Consider the following 17,499-nt stretch of genomic DNA (forward strand, 5'->3'; position numbering starts at 1 on the left):
GAAACATCATATGTTATACACAATAAAGCCATATCACACAGCCAAGCTGCACAATAAGTATCTTGTTCACATAGTGTTCCATATATTTACTGTTCAGGTCTGTTGCATGTTTGTGTAAAAATGATAAGCTTCACAATGACAATGACAAGCCCGAATTTTTCTGATTAAACAAAACTTCATCAGAAAGCAAAGGTGAATTGTCAGCTACCCGTCAGCCACAAAGCCAGTATGTTTCAGACTTCTGCACACAGCTTTCTTTTGCCTTAGTTTAAAGGAAGTTTGTCAATTCAACAAAGAGTAGGTACTCATACTCTGAGAGAGGAACTGAGTAACCATCTCCATAGCCGCATATGGGACCCATGATTTTGAGATGATGGCTTTAAAGGCTTCTTACTGCCAAGTTCTTAGAAAGCATTTACTAACTTTAAGCCACATTATATTCATCATCTTATTTTGTTGTTTTTGTCTGTTTTGACCTATGCAAATATATATAAATATATAAATTTATATATAATAAATATATAAATTTATATATTTATATAAATACCTCTTCAATAAAACAAAGCAGAAGGCAACTTTGCCATTTTTCTATTGGTAACAAAATTTAAAAGTTTTTAAATTGTCAGTGCAGGAAGCACCGCACAACAGATCCTTCAGATACCCACTTGCTACAGGGCAGGTGATCGACCTCCCAACCCTGTCATCCTTGACTTTGTTTGGACTGAGTATGACACAGGCAGACTTTATTTGAATCCACATTTTTCCCCCTCCTGGAACTGCCACCACATTGCATGATATGGTTACACAAACACATGCACATTAGTTACCAAGGAGTATTGCAGGAATGTGTTAAAGTCATGTAACGAACACCTAGGTCATAATACATCCTCAATGCTGCCAAACTGCTGTCAATGGAGTGACCGCCTTCTATTCCAATCAAACATGCAATCTTCCTACTGTCAGAGATACCTGGAAACATCAAAGTAATTCCAAAGCAATTTCATACACTATTGAGAAAAAATGGTTATTCAGAGTTGCAAAAATAATACTGATGTTTTTGTAAGACAGGAGCTTTATTTCAGTGTATACTTATATGGAAAATTATCTTACAGCTGCAGCAAGCCAGGGCTTTGCACAATCAGATATTGTAGTTGAATAGAAAAATGGAAGTTACTCTTTAAACTAGGATAGCTAACTTGCCCGCTTACAGTTTCTTCTCTTCTGCACATGCTTTTGGAAATCTAATTTAAAAAAAAAAATAAATAACAGCTGCAAGAGAGAGTATCACCTTGGGAAGTTGTTACAAGTTCAAGCTCTTCGTAGCTGTTACACATCCTCTTGACAACATCAATTTGCTCTAAGGTCAGACGCACAGCATCCTTGTTCTGAGCGCTGCAAAGAACATACACTGACCAAAACTGAAAGAGACATTGACAAGTAAACTAGATGATCTGTGTTCCAACTGGGAAGCTACAGATTGCTAATAGTGGAGTTCACAAGTACAGGTCAAAGTGATTTCTTACAGTTTACAAGCTACTATAATTTTTCCCCTCTGAACAAAATGTTGTGCAATTCAGCTCTCTCAACTTACTAAACAACTCCACAATACATGCAGAAAAGCAGATGTAACTTTTTTAATATAATTCATTTACCAGAAAGCAATTGCTGCTGTTTTGATTAAGGGTAGCTGGATTATAAACACGAACATTTGCAATACAAATGACACAGAAAAGTGCCTGTTGCTTTTCAGTATCATTTTGTCTCTCAGAACAGAAAGAGCCAGAACCAGAGCCAGTAATACCTCTGTGATTGGGAAGGGAATGAGACAAGTGTAAAAACGTGTCCTCATACAGGCTCACTGCCATGACAGTACATACCTGAGCTCCCACATAACCAGCCTTAAGTTTCAGAAGGTTCGTGTGTGTCTTGTTGATTTCTCTTAAGTTGACTTTACTGATTCTATTTTGGTAAAACATTCTCAGCCGTAGCACAAAGTCATTGTGGCTTGAATAGAAAACAAGTAGGGTGGAAATAAGTTGTTCCTCTTCTAATCCAAATGTAATTTCTTCAATTCTTCTTAGTTTTACAGACCAATAACTGCCAATAATCCTGGTTTAACAGATACTAAAAGTATCCTTCCTTTGCAAAGCATCTTTAATTCTTAAAGCTCCTTCTAATCAGGACAGCAAGAAAGCTTTATGCTTCTCACTGTTACTGCTGTTATGCATCTGTATTTCTTTTTTCCCCTCTATTTCTGAAGGAATATAAGAATAATATCTTCATTCTTCATGCTAATTCATGCATTCATGCCCATTCATGCTAATATCATCCACCATGCTCCTTAGAAGCAAATGTTCATTATAACCAGTGCTTCTGTTCTCAGGTTAAAACACATCAGAGATGTAATTCCTTCTAGTTGTAAGGATACTCTTTCAAACCACAGTACCTGCCTTCTAACTCTGTAAAGAAGTCATCACTACCAAAGATGCCACTAAATTATGGGAAGGAGACAAGGGCACTGTGTGAAGGGAAACAATAATTCAGCATTGAAATCTCACCAGAAAATCACAAATGCATTTAGAGTAAGACGTTCTTGCATTAACTAGCCTTTGAATTGGAATTCTGTCCAGCTGATAAATCTCAACAGTAACTAACTACTACGTGCCAGGAATAGTCTGCATCCCAACTTATCCTAACACATTTTAGCACCTCCTCCTCACTTATGAAGATTCATTGAGAGTTTAGTTGAAGATGCTTACTTACCCATCAATTAAACGTGTATCTTGCATCAGTTTGATAGCTCTGTCTTTCATTGATTTCTCACAGATGAATGGCACCGTATCAAAGAGGAACATCAACAGCCACAGCAACAACTGTGTTGGATTTTGCTTCATTTGCAAGTTTGTTAAAGCAAAGAGATACCACAGTATTCGCTGACCACAATTAAACAGGAAAATTTCCAGTCTGCAGACAGAGGTTTAACAGTACAAGCAGAGCCAAAACGCCCTCTTCCTGGTAAAGGCAGCAGTTGGTTCTGTAAGAAGAAAGAAAGAAACAACAATGAAAAGAATGGGAGGTGGGAACTGGAACAGTAAGATAGCTGCATTCTCCATAAAATTTTAAAATCTGTGGCTATTATGCTTTTGCACCTATAACCACTCCATAAACATTGCTGTTGTCACCAGCTGACAGGAATCATCTCCCCATTTGGAACTGATAGTGAGCCTGACAGACTCTAGACCCCCATTTCCCCAAAGCAGCTCCCAAAATACTGTAACGAGATAGTTTTTCTGTTAGAACAACTTCAACTGGTTTGTTCCCATTACTGGGGAAACCTGACACTGAAATGACATGGATACATTTTTTGAGAAATTCCAAAAAAACAGCTTCTCCCTTATCAGCAAATTCCTTTTTTGTTGAAACACACAGCTCACCAGAGCTTCTGCAAAGGAAAGCTATTGAAACCCTGCACTTTCTCTAAAGTACGCTTTGTGCCAAATTTCAGAGGGTCACTTTATTTCAACGAGGAAAATGAGAAAATGAGTATGATAACTTCAAGAGCAATCAAGGTATCATTTGTTGGTTAGTTTTTTTGTTGTTTTTTTCTTTTTTTGTTGGTGTTTTTTTGTTTGTTTTTGTTTTAATACAGTAGTAAAGCACTTATACAACAGTTTTTACGTGCTGAAAAACAAGATGATTTTACAAACAGGCTAGAAACACCTGTTGTCTAGAGAAAAGTAAATGTAAGATCTGTTAGGAAGCAAAAGGACATTTGCATGGAGAAGCTTTTTCCCTATATTCAGAGTTACTGGCAAAATTACCTATAAAGCTGTTTGAGAAGCAATCACCTCCTTTGTGCATTGTAGTGAAATCCTAATCTAGAGGCACCTAATGAATTCTTTCAAACCAAAGTTCTGCTGGGATTGTAATGTTGTGCAGCCAGAGCTGAAGTTTTTCCAAAAGGCAACAACAAAAAAGAAAAAATAACGCTAGCTTTTCATTTGTTGCTCACTATGAGTTAACACAGTTGATGTTTATAAACCATTTTCCAGTAGTACAATTTTTTTTGTTCTTACTACTAACAGAAATTGTTTTCATGAATTGTTTTCAGAGATAAAAACAAACACCAAATATCTAAAAGGTGATAAAATTAAAAGGCAAAAAAGACGTAAGGCAGTGAAAAGCAGCACAGTGAAAATCATATTCTTAAGATTCTTGTATTTCCAGACTACCTACACATGGCTTGCTCCAAAAGTAATGTCTCCTCATTATTTCCAAATACAACAAAGAGCACAGTAACCCTGTCTGAAGAGCAAATTCTTATCTACAAAATGCCATTTTTAAACATAGTGACCACCATCAGCTCCACATATTCAACAGTGATAAACAAGAGCCTGCATGCCACACTCATAAATATCTGCACTAATGGAAGTGACCCAATGTCACTGCAGCCACACACCACCCACTGCCTCTCTGTGCTCACATCCACTGGTTGGTCTCCATAAATATTCTGCAAGCATCAATGAATGTCAGTGGTGCCATTTTTTCTGCACAGAAGAATTCAGTTCCATACCTTTGCTTCATACGCACTTCCACATCAGATGCCATGGAACTTCCACATGCACTCCCACATCACTCTCATACATTCTGTTTATTGCAGGTGACAGGAGAACAGTGCAGTATACAAGAACTCCTTCAAAAGTAACACCTCCTATTTTATTAAGTTGGACCACAACAGCAGAGGCAGATGTTGGTGGTACAGCAGTGGAGGTTGAGCTTTCGCATCAATATTCTATTTCAACTTGCTGTGTGACGGATGGCTGCAGTGGGGTAGACTGATAAATGGTATTTGACACAGAAGCGAGCACGAAGCATGAAGAAACAACTTCACAACTTAGATTTAGAAATACATAGACTGCTATTCTGAAAAAATCCTTCTACTTTGATGTAAATTGCTTTTTTAAGGAGCTGCTTAGGCCTTTTCTGTTCTTTTCACAAGATTTGGGAGTGTGCCAAGTTGTGCACTCATCTGTCAGAAAGTACTTTTGAAGAGAAGTATCTAACCCTGTGTATGGAGAAGTTTAGAATCAATCCTGAAGTGGTGTAGGAAAGAAGACATAGGACAGGTGAATAAACAACAATATGCAGAAGGTCTGCAAAGCAGCCAAGTAAATTGCTCTTCCGCATACTGCTTTTGTTCACTGCCACATCTTTATGCTTGTACACAGCAAAAGTTACTGGAAAAGTCATTTTCTCATGTTGTTGTTTCTTTTTTTTTTTCCCCCCCCCTTTTTTTTTTTTTGAATACTGCTTTTAGCAGAAAAATATTTGAAATGCCATTGGTAACCACTGTGATGTGTCAGTTCTGAACAAGCAGATTTCAGTTTTTACTTTCACTCAGACAAACTGAATACTGGTCTTGTTCAACATCTTCACCAGTGATCTCAGTACAATTGCTTTCCAACCCCATCATTCTTCTGTACGCAGTGTAGCCACAACAATTTTGGAGTATCAGACTTAGAAAAGCCACCAGTACAAAGCCCAGAAGAAATGAGTTTCTGAGGAGATGGAATAGGCACAGCCAGTAAATTCCTGACAGCCTTGATATTAATACTTGTGTTTGCTGAACTATAATGCTCAAATGTGCAATAAACTAGAGCTCACAATTTGAGCTAGTAATACTGCCTGAAGAAAGTTCATCCTCACACAGTCCAGATAAGCTGAGAGCTCAAGTATGTAATAGTAGGGTATTTGCTACTGAAGTATAGGAGATTGATTGCTTTGCCCTTTAAAACAATTCCCTCAGAACTTCTCTCAGAAAAGGACAACTACTGAATTTATTTCCTGTTAGGTTTCCACACTTTACTGTTGCTTTTTTTTCCCCTGTCCATAGTTTCTAAGACTTTGACACATTCAGATTACTGAATCCAGTAATTTTTAAATAGATTGGAGCTCTACAAATGCATCTTATTATCTAAAGACTACAGATGAGAACTATTTTCTCAGCAGTCCTAAATAACTGAAATTCTTCTGACCTCAGGACTGATAAGCATTATGGTGTAAACGCAGAACAAACCAGAACAGCCTGCCAACTACTTCCACAACACTGTGTCAGAGTACGTTCCATCAGGCAGAACTTCCTCCAGGTTAAGAGTTCTGACCTCAGTGTTGGGAGGGAGATCCCCAGGGGGAGTAGGCTGGCCTCCTCTTGCGCAGACGCAGCAATGCTTCTTTCCTAGACTGCAAACCAGGACCCTCAGAACAACATGTACTTGAGCAAACAACTCTTCAGGGTTCCCCTCTGCAACTGTACTCCCAACGGTATGGATTGCAATAGGTTCCAAAGATACAGACAGAAGACTGCATTTGAAAGGGATTCCCTTCTTTCCAGTCACCCCATTTGGGCCCCTGTCACATGCTCCTATTGTGGTATAAAAAGTTTCACTTCTCCTGTGATCGTCTCCATGCTGGCACAAACCACGACCCCTCCTGACTTTTCCCAACAATTGGGTTTTTTTAGTAGGGTTCTGCCAAGTTTTGAAATATTTCCCATATTTTTCAGATGTTTTTCTCCACCATTCAAAAATAATGCTACAAAGCAGAAAGATACACATACAAAGGCCATGAAGATGACCATTAATGAGCACTAACAACTGAGTTTTACCATAATGAGTATACTGCTCTCATAGGAACTAATGAACTTTCCTTCAGCAACACAAAGACGTCTGCTGAAGTACTTGTGCCACAGTGAAGTTTATCCCCATACCCAAATATGAACTCTCAAATAATGGACAATTTTAAAAAGAATGTTTTCAAACACACCACAAATGTTTTATCTTTTCGTACTTGCCCACATTTTTTCAAATCTGAAAGAGAACACAGTTCCGTTTTCTTCTGATTGTGACACGCAAGAGAAAGATTACGGGGAACAGCAGTTACTGGAAATGTTATCATTCTTGCAGTCCTTCTCAAATGGGAGCGCAGCCCTTGAGAAGTTCTTTTTCTTCTATAAACATATACCAGAAATATATGGACATTGTAAAAACCCCAAAGCTTAAACAAAACAGCATTTCTATAGAACTGGAAAAAGCAATATGTTAAAGCACACATGTAGACTTGTTACTACAACAAAAAAATCTTTCTAATTTATAAAATGTTAGTTTTGTTCTTAACATTAAAGTATGTAAGATGTTAAAGAAAGGAGAAAAAAATTACTCAAGCATCAGAACTTATCACAAAGGCAAATCAGCTTTTGAAGACAATCTTCAATTTCAGATTCTTCATTTTAGAACACAAGTCATATCTGCAGCCTCTTTCTCTAGAACTCTACCAGATCCTAAGAAAATGACTGAAAAAGGACATTCATTTGTTCAAAAGTCCTAATGAGAAAGTACCAAGCCTTCTTCATTCAGTAACGTTGTTCTGATGCTACATAAATCTGTTACACACTATAGATTTGGATCCAAACACTCACTCTTTTTCCACCAGTATTATGTCCATAGCGATTTTCAGGAATACTTTTAAGCATGAAATATACCTGCACGTTCCTCAAGCTGTTCAACTACTAAGAGTAATCACTTATACATTACCAAGTCCCATTCTATGTATTTGTTCAAAAATGCTATGAGAATTTCCTACTTAACATCAGTCTCAAGACATTATACCTCAGGAACACACAGTAACAGTATTTTCTGTTTCATGCTGATACAGCCTGTGTAAAATATAAAGAATATTTTGACAGTAACACTAATTTATCTTTAAGACTATTTAGGTAAAGAGGACAGTCACTTGTATCTTTATTCAGAAACCACTTCTTGAAAACTGAAGGAGTATTGTAAGCACCAGGCTAAATTAAGAACATGATATACAAAGCACCCGTACTTGAACAGCAGTTAATACAAAAAAAGAAAGCCGTACAGTTTTTTTTCCATGCTGACTGAGCAGAGTTGAGAAGTGGATGTTGACATGAGATTTATAGTTTTTTCTTGTTTATCTAAAGGCTCCTTGGAGCAGGTTACCTTCTTAGGAAAATGCAGCAGAGTCGTAATCCACGTTCCTCTTGTCGAATGCAACTGTTAAAGCCTGGCACCAGATCCTCCTGGCATCAGGACAGCAAGCAAGTAATGTCCTCTATTTCTTTAGCTCACACATCACAGGCTTCGCACACAACAGGCATCTGGGGATTGCCCCTGCACAGGAATGAGGTCTGTGAGAAAGTTTCCAGCTCAGCTACCGCCCACTCACACAAGCATCGGGCCGCACCGTGCGTCCTCCCTCTTGTGGCAGACCTCTTGTACAGCACATCATGTGTCCATTAAAAAACGATGCATTTAACACCACTCTGTTTTAGACAGAGGTGCCTTCTATCACAGACCGATTTATTTTGGAAGGGATTTTTGAAGGGACATCATCTAGTCCAGCCTCCTGACCGCAGCTAAGCTAATTTCAATGTTAGATCAGGTTGCTCAGACATTTATTCTGCCTTTGAGGAAGATCATACAACCTTCCCAGGCTCCTGTTCCAGTGCTCAATTGTCATATTTTTTCCTTAAATCCACTGGAATCTCCTCTTATGCAAACTGTGATGGTTGCATCTCTTCCTCTTGCTGATCCGCTTAGAGAAGACTCTCAAAATTTAATTTGTAGGAAAAACAGGCACAGCATGCACTTCACTGATGACCTAATTTTGCCACATTTACTATATTCTAGACCTTGATGCTGTACCTACCAGGTTTTAATCAGGACTCACATTGCCATTGTATAGAAGTTAAAATACTCACAAATTACAGATGACCTTTTAAAAAAATATTTCCCTCTCCAAACTTTTATATTCCCTGTCTTGGAGCTGTCAGTTTGGAAATACAAAAGAAGTACATGCAACAGCATGATCCTAGAGGTTCACAAGAAATACAGTTTGCTAATAATCATTTTTATTCTACTTTACGCTTTCTACAGAAAAAGCAAAGCATCACCATAATTCCGGTTATGATTGCACTGCAAAGAAATAACCAAGTCCCAAAACATTCACTAGGCTGTTGCAAAAGGCACATTCTGACTGGAGCATATGTATTTCATCAGTCCACTCATCCCCAGTACGTGGAAATCTAAACAGAAACAAAAACATCTACATTACTAAGAATGTTAATTTGATGGACTTCACTTAAAAATTTTCGCCATCAACTTGAGTGGACCAAAGCACACTAAGTGAAACAAATATTTTCTCTATGAAGTAACTGCTGCCTTATCTAGGCCAGATCCATTTGTATACATGTGACAGGAAACCCTCTCCCAAATATAATTTAGAGTTGCAAATAACAGATTAAAACAACAGGCTCACATTCACTTTCCTACTTGTGTTCTAGTTCTACCTCACGTTTCTTTTTTAGTTCTCATCCTCTTTCTACAAAAATTAATTAGTATCACATAACTATAATTGCCTACAATTTTTTCCTCCTATCTTCTCAATTTCCTCTCCTAACAAAGCCAAGTTTAATCTCTGAAATGATTACTATCTAAAACTATTTCCACATGCCTCCAGGAAAATCATGCTTAACAACAACCCCTTGTTCAAGAACAACTTTTCCTGAGCCACTAAGCTCCTGTTATAACTTTTAATGGCTTAACTCTGTAGATTCAAAGCATAAATAGATTTATAAAGCTGCTACAAAGCAACTTATTTGGCTCACAGACATTTTTTCTATCATTTTATTTCAGTGGCACTAGATGAGCCTTAATGGCTGTTTGTTTTTGATAGTTCTAACATAGCATTTGGGATCTATGTCTTTCCTGCAGAGTCCATCTGGCAGGACTGTTCTCTTAATAGATAGCCAGAAAGCTATTTTTTATTGTCCAGAATGTAGTTACACAGCTGCTTCTGATAATAGCTATCCCTATGTTTATATCATGTTTTATCCATCTCAGATACATTTTGGAGCAAGCTGAGAAGCTATAAACTAACAGCAGCACTTACACTCATAACAGCGGCTGTCAAGACACAAAGGGAGAACATAATGTGTTGGAGCTTTTTTTCCACAATAGAAAGGCTGGTTCCATACAGAGCAGAGCTCAAAATGCTAGCATTTTCACTACCCACACAGATTAAACTACAGATTACTGCTGCTCAGAAAGCAAGGTTTTTGAGTTGGTTGTTTTTGTTTTGTTTTTTGCATATGCAGATGTGTATGGCAGCAGCCAATTTAAAGTGAACTTGGGTTTCTCTAGAATACTTGTACTCTACAAACTCACAGCAACATCTGTCTTGCATGCTAGCAATCTAAGCATATGGCACGGAATCTGTGTATGAATCAGCTTTTGAACTTCACCATTGCACAATGGCTTAAGGATGAGCCACACTAACTTAATATTACAAATGCAGCTTACCAAGTATTTGAACATGGTGTCTTCCAAGAAAAGATTGCAATCTCCTAGAACATCACTTTGACAGCTCTTGAGCACAGACATCAATATTTTAAACACAAAATGCTAAAACATGTTGGGAACAGGAAATCCTACATATCAAGATTTCTGTTTGCATAAAAATGGCAATATTGGCAGTTTTAACGATTTCAAATGAAATTCCAGTTGTTTCTTCTACTGATCCCAGTATTACTTTCAGGACCTAAAATGGAATGAGTTTGTACTCAGACTTGGGAAGTTCACTATTTGTTCTAATCTGTTGAAATCAGCACAGTTGCAATATATTTCTCAGTTAAAACCTCACAAGAAAAAAGTCATCTAAACTTGAGAACCAAACGGGTTATGAGCCACATCAGTAAAGTTCTTTTTACTTTTTTCCCCTATGTTCCTCTGTCTCGGTTTTGGGGATGGCTGAAGCTGCTACAGTTTCATGACCCCGGTTCAACCATCATCAATGAAAACAGTTAAATTATGCCATCTGTTTATGAACTTAAAGAGTCACAGTGTCTGACAGTTATTGCCAAGTGCAAAAGAAAAAGGAAGGAGTACAAAGATGAATGTTGTGGTTTTTGTTTTGTGTGTGTTTTGTTTGTTTGTTTTTTAAACCAGAGAGGCTTATTTTATTTTCTTGTGTTTGGAACAGAGAAAAGGCTTCATGAAGCACACAGAGTTTTGTAGTTATAGGAAAGGAAAGCTCAATGTTTCCCATAGCTGAAAGTAAATAGAGCAATGAGGTCAGTTACTTTACAGGATGGACACAAATGTGTACTTCTTTGACACTCAATGGCTTTCAGCAACGTTTTGTATGAAAACCAAAATTGTTGGAGGTTCTCCTAAGTAAATATTGTAATTCAGAGTTAGTTTTTGCAGTGTATTAGAAAGATGAAACAAGCAGCTGAAGGGAAAAAAACGTTGTGACAAACTCATTTAAATTTTTATTTTAAAATACTGCTAATATTATGAGTCAATATCCAATTAGCAAAAGAAACCACTAATCTGCTTTCTCTGTTTCTTTAGCTGTGCATTTCTGTTTTATTTGTTTTTAGTTTTATGCGTTTTGAAGAAAAGAAAAAGTTCTTGCCACAAGGTGGCAGGCGCTTCCCAGTGGAAAACTAATCTGATCTTCGAACTGAGGACAGATGTGGTTGCCAAGACTGTATGTCATTTCTGTGAAGGTCACAAAACGTTTGTGGACAACAGAAGCTGTTGGTGACATCTAATCTTTTAGTCAAACTATAACCAAAGACTTCTTGGATCACAGTCTAAAAAAGAAAAGTACTTAGAAAAATCATTTTCTATTCTAGATTGATTTCTATACACATATTCCTGCTCAAAAGCAGAATTCAGAAAGCTCTATTTCTTTCACTTCCCACTCCAATTTTTTTTATTAGGGGCAAATCCATTCATATCTATTTAAATTAGCAACAACTCCTTGTGACATTTAGGCACCCACAGCTGTGCAGGGCAACAAGCTCCATTGCCATGCATGCATCTGAGCACAGAATTCTGAGAAAAGCCAATCCTTGTGGCATCAGTAAGAAAACCCAAAATAGAGTGAGAGTTTACTTATCTTCATTTCTACCACGTAATAAAAAGTGTTGTTTAAATTGAGTTTGACATTTTGCTTTGAGTTTTCTGGGGATTCCTGTAAGTCATCACTGCTGTCTCTAATCTGCAGAATATGTCCAGGTCGATCTTCACAGAAGTCTGAGTCTTCCTTACTCCTTCCTATCCTTCCCTGACAGGAAGCAGCTATTTTGTTTTTGGCACCCTGCTGGTATAATTCTGAAGTACAGATCTGGACTGAAGCTTCATGTGTTGAAAACTAAACTATGTTTTTGGGTAGAGCACTGAAAATTCTTTCTGTGCCTTGGCCCAAGCAGTGTTTATATTCTGAAATATATATGTTACTTCTACTTATATCAGGATGATTCTAGGGAAATGAAAGATCAGACTGCTCGGGAAGGACAGAAGTGTTACATCAGCTGAAGCAGCTCAGGTCATGCAATCAGCAGCAAGGACATTAGTCGGCGTGACTTTGAGTTGAAGCGCGTGCTGGTGCTTAAGACTGTTCCCACAGAGTACTCTCACACCTATTGTCACAGAACCACAGGTGGATTGTGGTGGTGGGAAGGACAGTGTTTTTAAAATAAATGAATTAATAAACAAAATATAGTACAATAGTAAGATAAACATTTCAAGCATTCAGTCTAAGAACGATTTGACATTTTTTCTTACATTTTCAAGCTCATTGTGTGCTACTTGTTCTTCTAAGTTGTAGTTATTATAAAGTGTGCTACCAAGACATAACAAAATATACTATAACAAATACATTTCTGCATAAACATAATTGAAGTTGTATGAAGTATTAATTGTAGATTATGTTACTTTAACAAGAAAAATTATATTTAGCTCTTAGCAAACCCAATTTTAAGCTAGAGCTGAATATATCGTCCTTCTCACCCTCTTTGTGTGTGTAAGAACCAGCCAAGAACTTTCAGGAAAAAAAAAAATCTCTTTTGAGAATCAGGCAGTTCTACCAGAAAACTATTACAAGATCAGCTCTCTTGTACAGACATCTTTAACTGCAAGTTTGTCAGCACACTTCAGAATATTGGAAGAATCTAGGTAAATATACTGTTTAATACAACACTGTTTATGTTCTATTAACTTTTTGTGCAAATATTAATTCCAGGGAGAAAGCCAAGCCATTTATTCTATAAGATGCTGGTGAGTATGACAGTATGTCAAGAATCTTGCAATTTTTTTTTCCTCTCACTTACACAGAATAAATTGAGGCACCTAAGTTTTTCTAAGCATCTTCCCAGTTTCAAGAGTTAACTCTGACATTTTCATTCTTGACAAAACCTTTTGTACTTATACACACACATGCAAACACAGAGAGTAAAGACAAACAGTATTTGGATCCTACCATAACATCTGTGGGTCACTCTGAAAGTAACACCTCCTAGTTTATTGCCTTGGCCCACAACATCAAGGCTGGATGTTGGTGGTACAGCAGTAGGGACTGAACAATCCCACCAACAGTGTTACACGTTGTTGCTGCGTGACAGATGGCAGCAGAGGGCAGTCTGACAAAGCGGAGTCTGATGTGGAAGTGTGTAGTAAACAAAGGTGTAGAATTAAATTCCTCCATGCAGAGAAAATGACATCCACTGATATCAACACTTGCTGAAAATTCATGGAGACCAAAATGGTGGATGTGAACATAGCGAGGCTGTGGGTGGTGCTTTTTTAGCAGCGACACAGGAGGCAATACTTTCAGAGTGACCTACTTACCTACCATGTCACTCAGCTAAGCACAGAAGTTGCAGGACAAAGGAGAGCAGTAAACTAAATTAGAATAGGACTACAGAAGGTCTAACAAAGATTGCTGTACCTCATTATACTCCAGTACAGCTACGAATACCACAAACACTTGTTAAATAGTAGATTCCTACTGCGCTTTCACTGAAATACATGTAGGATGCTCCGAAAGTAATCTGATGTGAAGCATAACTGTGCTCTTAAGCATTCATAGCTTATGTAAAAATGAAAACACATGTACATGTATATATACATTCAAAGTATTCCTAAGAAACCTCAAAGCACATTTGTATTAGGGCCTCTTTGTTGGATTAGAAAATTTGCCCTCTGGAGATTCACTATTTCTGAGATACTTTTTAATCTATACACCATACTGTGATGCTTAAGAACAGGTTTCTTTAATTGAGAACAGTGTCAGTAGTATTAATAAGGCTGTAGATTAGGAAATTTCTTTGGTTCTACTGGAAAAAGAGCTTCCTTGCAGCAGTGAGATAAAGTTGCCATGGAAACCTATTTGCTAAGATGACATTAAAACGCAGCATGGACGCTTATATTTCTCTTTTTGTAATAAGCAACATTTAATGGTACGGTCAGGAGTGACTGTTATTTGCACAGCAAGACACCAGGACTTACTCAGGACAATTACTGGAGAATCTTTGTCATGCTCCAGGGCTGGCTAGTTGACAGTGTATCTTGTTACAGAAAGAGGAGTGTTAGGAGATGGATCAAGCAAGCGATCTGAACTAACAACTAACCAGGTAAGACAAGTAAACACATACACATGAAAAACAGGTTCATGAACTGACCTTAGCGTAAGTTATCACCATGGGAAGCTATCTGAGGATATTCACAGAAGAATCTACTTTTCAAATCAAACTACATTGGAATTGTAATAGCTTCTCACTTTCCTTCATCTAAACACTAATAAATCCGGCATTTAACAGAGGAAGAATCTCTTGTCCATGGTGAATTTCTCGTTCTAGCTTTCACAACACAAGAACAGATCCTCACACCCTGCTGGGTGTGTGATTGCACTTTGCACAGAATCGTGGATGCATTTACAAATAGTCACATAAGAGAATCCAAATCAAGACCTCTTTTCTTCCTTGCAAGGATAGAATGAGAGATATCACCCACACCACTTCGACCACGCTTAGTTTGTGAAAGAGCTGTGTACAAAACCACGGGAACACATAGGAAGAGACATGTCATTGGGGTCAAGACAACAAGCCAGAACACATTTATTATTCTCTACCAAAAAAGTAAGAAGTATCAATGAACATCCTGTTTCAAAGGTTTGGTAATTCTGATCTAGTTTTATAACATATATGCCAACAGTGTATGCACAATGATTTTCTGTAACTTTATTCTAGTATGATTTCTTTTAAAGCCAAGATCATAATCTGTTACTCACTTGCTTGGTCATGAACAAATAGCAAGCTTAGTCAAACAAATCTACCTGCTTCATCAAAAATTAAGCTGCATAGGAAAGGCTGCAAGCAAAGCACAGACATGCTGCTTTTGACTGTTCAAATGAAGTAGTCTGACTTGTAAATTCTAGGTGAGGCAGTAGTAACTTAATGCTGATTGTAAATACTCTTCCACACATTTATCTCTCCAGCAAGGAAGACACGGAAAAGTCATGTGAAGGATTTAGCAGCACACAAAGGAGTGTGTGTTCAGTCCGACTTGCCTTATCATTCCCATCTTTGAGCATACTTAGGAGACTTGAAATCATCAGTATCTACTCCAGATAACTGTTTCAAAGAAGGTTACTGAAGTGCTTAGTGCAAAGTTAAAGGCATCATATGCTTCAATTTACAGAGAGCCAATTATCTCCATACTACTGCTTATAGTCAACTGTGTAACTGCTGTAACCGTTGTATCCCCTAAAAAAAGGTCACTGTCTGAATTATGAACTGTTGCAGTTTTTAAGTTTCCATTGCCTAAAGTGTAGAGCCCATGGTACTTTGTCTGCCAAGTATCTAGCTAAAGCTGATTTTTTTTTTTTTAATTTTTAATTTTTTTATTTTATTTTATTTTATTTTTATTTTTTTACTGGAGCGTTAATTTCATTTCTCATCTAAATCATCAGTATAGCAAAAGTTTTCCATGGATATTTGAAGCATCATCATAACCTCAAGTAATTGAAAAATACCGTTACTGATTCTTGACCAAGAAGGAGGAATTACTGAAGGCTGCAGTCAATAAATCAATGGTAGCTGAGCAATTCATCTTCCTACTTTGCTATTCGGCTTGGATATATTTCTGCTAGCACTCTCCAGAAGTTACAGAAAAAACATTCCCAGAGTTCAGGTCACAGGGATATAGTTAACATAGATAATCTGAGAGCTAACTGTTAAAACCAGATTTTGTGTTACTGGGTCATACACTGTGGTAGTTACAAGATGTCAAATAGCTTAAGGTAAAACTGATTTTTGAGAAATTACTTTCCATGTTTCATAGATCTCCTGAAATGTAAAGAGAAGAATGCAAATGTATGTAATTCAAACCTCCTGGGGAATAACATGATTGCTTACATGCTTACACAACCTGGAACTTACATAAAAACACTCCCCCTTGTAACCTTACAGAATATCCAACTACAAATGATTCAATCAGCTGAGATGTACTACTATTATTACTCAACTTCCCCTAACGTGAGCATATATTGCTCATTGAATTTAAAACCTTCACTGCAAATCGGAGTAAACTTTGCCTGCCTTTCTTGCTAGTGAAAAACCTGAAGTAAAAAAAACAAACAGCATGAAGTTCAACTACAGAGAAGGACTTGTATAAAAAAACTTGATGCAGAACAAGAGAAGGCCAACTATATCCAGGGTAGCATCAAAAGAAGGGTGGCAGCAGGGCAAGAGAGGTGATTGTTCCCCTCTTCTCTGCCCTCACAAGGCCCCATCTGGAGCACTGCATCCAGGTGTGGGGCCCCCAGCACAAGAAAGTTATGGAGAAACTGGAAGGGTTCAGAGAAGGGCCACAAAGATGGGCAGAGGGCTGGAGCACCCCTCCTACAAAGAAGGGCTGAGGGAGCTGGGCTTATTCAGCCTGGAGAAGGCTCCAGGGAGATCTATTGTGCCTTACACTACTTAAAGACAGCTTATAATCAGGAGGGAGACCAACTATTTCCACAGGCAAAAAGTGATAGGACAAGTGGGATTGATTTTAAACTAAAAGAGAGGAGATTTAGATTAGACATTATGAGGAAATCTTTGACATTGATACAGCTGTACAGAGAGGCTGTAGATGCCCCATCCTTGAAAGCACACAAGGCCAGGTTGGATGGGGCCCTGGGAAAATTGATCTAGTGCCCAAGTTAGTGGTTGGCAACCCTGCCTGCCATAGAGGGTTGGAACTAAACCATCTTTAACATCCCTTCTAAGCCATTCCATGAAAAATACAGTTTTGAACACCAAACATTGAAGTCACAAAAAACATGGAGTAAAAGATTTTTTTTTTTTTTTAAGTAGTGTCTGCATTATATGCCCAGCATGCAATAGTTCAGCTTTAAAGAAAGAAAAAACAGCAGATAAGGTATTTAACATAGCATATGCAGCATGCAAGCATTATTGAGACCCTTCAGCTTTTTATCACATATATACATATATACACATATATAATTTCCTTTCTTTAGCACATTGTATGTTCTAGCATTTAAAAAAAAGTCTTTTTCTAAGCACACAATATTAAAGAGCACCTCAAGAGATAAAAGAGCTTGGCAAAGATTATTATCAGCTGTTTT

At 37.6% G+C, this 17,499-nt stretch overlaps 1 protein-coding gene across 4 annotated transcripts in view; it reads right to left on the reverse strand.

The window, feature by feature from the left end:
- Positions 1-17,499, reverse strand: part of LOC122183332 (dipeptidase 2-like) — a 41,785-nt gene that overhangs the window by 4,734 nt on the left and 19,552 nt on the right. For 2 of the 4 annotated variants that reach the window (XM_042877210.1, XM_042877213.1), the window contains exons 1-5: positions 8,019-8,217; positions 2,764-3,034; positions 1,878-2,004; positions 1,289-1,418; positions 828-969 (exon numbers count right to left, since the gene is read on the reverse strand). In XM_042877210.1, coding sequence (XP_042733144.1) covers positions 828-969; positions 1,289-1,418; positions 1,878-2,004; positions 2,764-2,894 — 530 coding nt within the window. In that variant the 5' untranslated portion in view covers positions 2,895-3,034; positions 8,019-8,217. Of the gene's footprint in view, positions 1-827; positions 970-1,288; positions 1,419-1,877; positions 2,005-2,763; positions 3,035-8,018; positions 8,218-17,499 lie in introns of those variants that run through there. The other 2 variants (XM_042877212.1, XM_042877214.1) reach the window with 2 other exon arrangements.

This window comes from Lagopus leucura, unplaced genomic scaffold (genome assembly GCF_019238085.1).
Source record: "Lagopus leucura isolate 7727_CA_CO unplaced genomic scaffold, USGS_WTPT01 Super-Scaffold_100017, whole genome shotgun sequence".
Classification (NCBI taxonomy): Eukaryota; Metazoa; Chordata; class Aves; order Galliformes; family Phasianidae; genus Lagopus; species Lagopus leucura.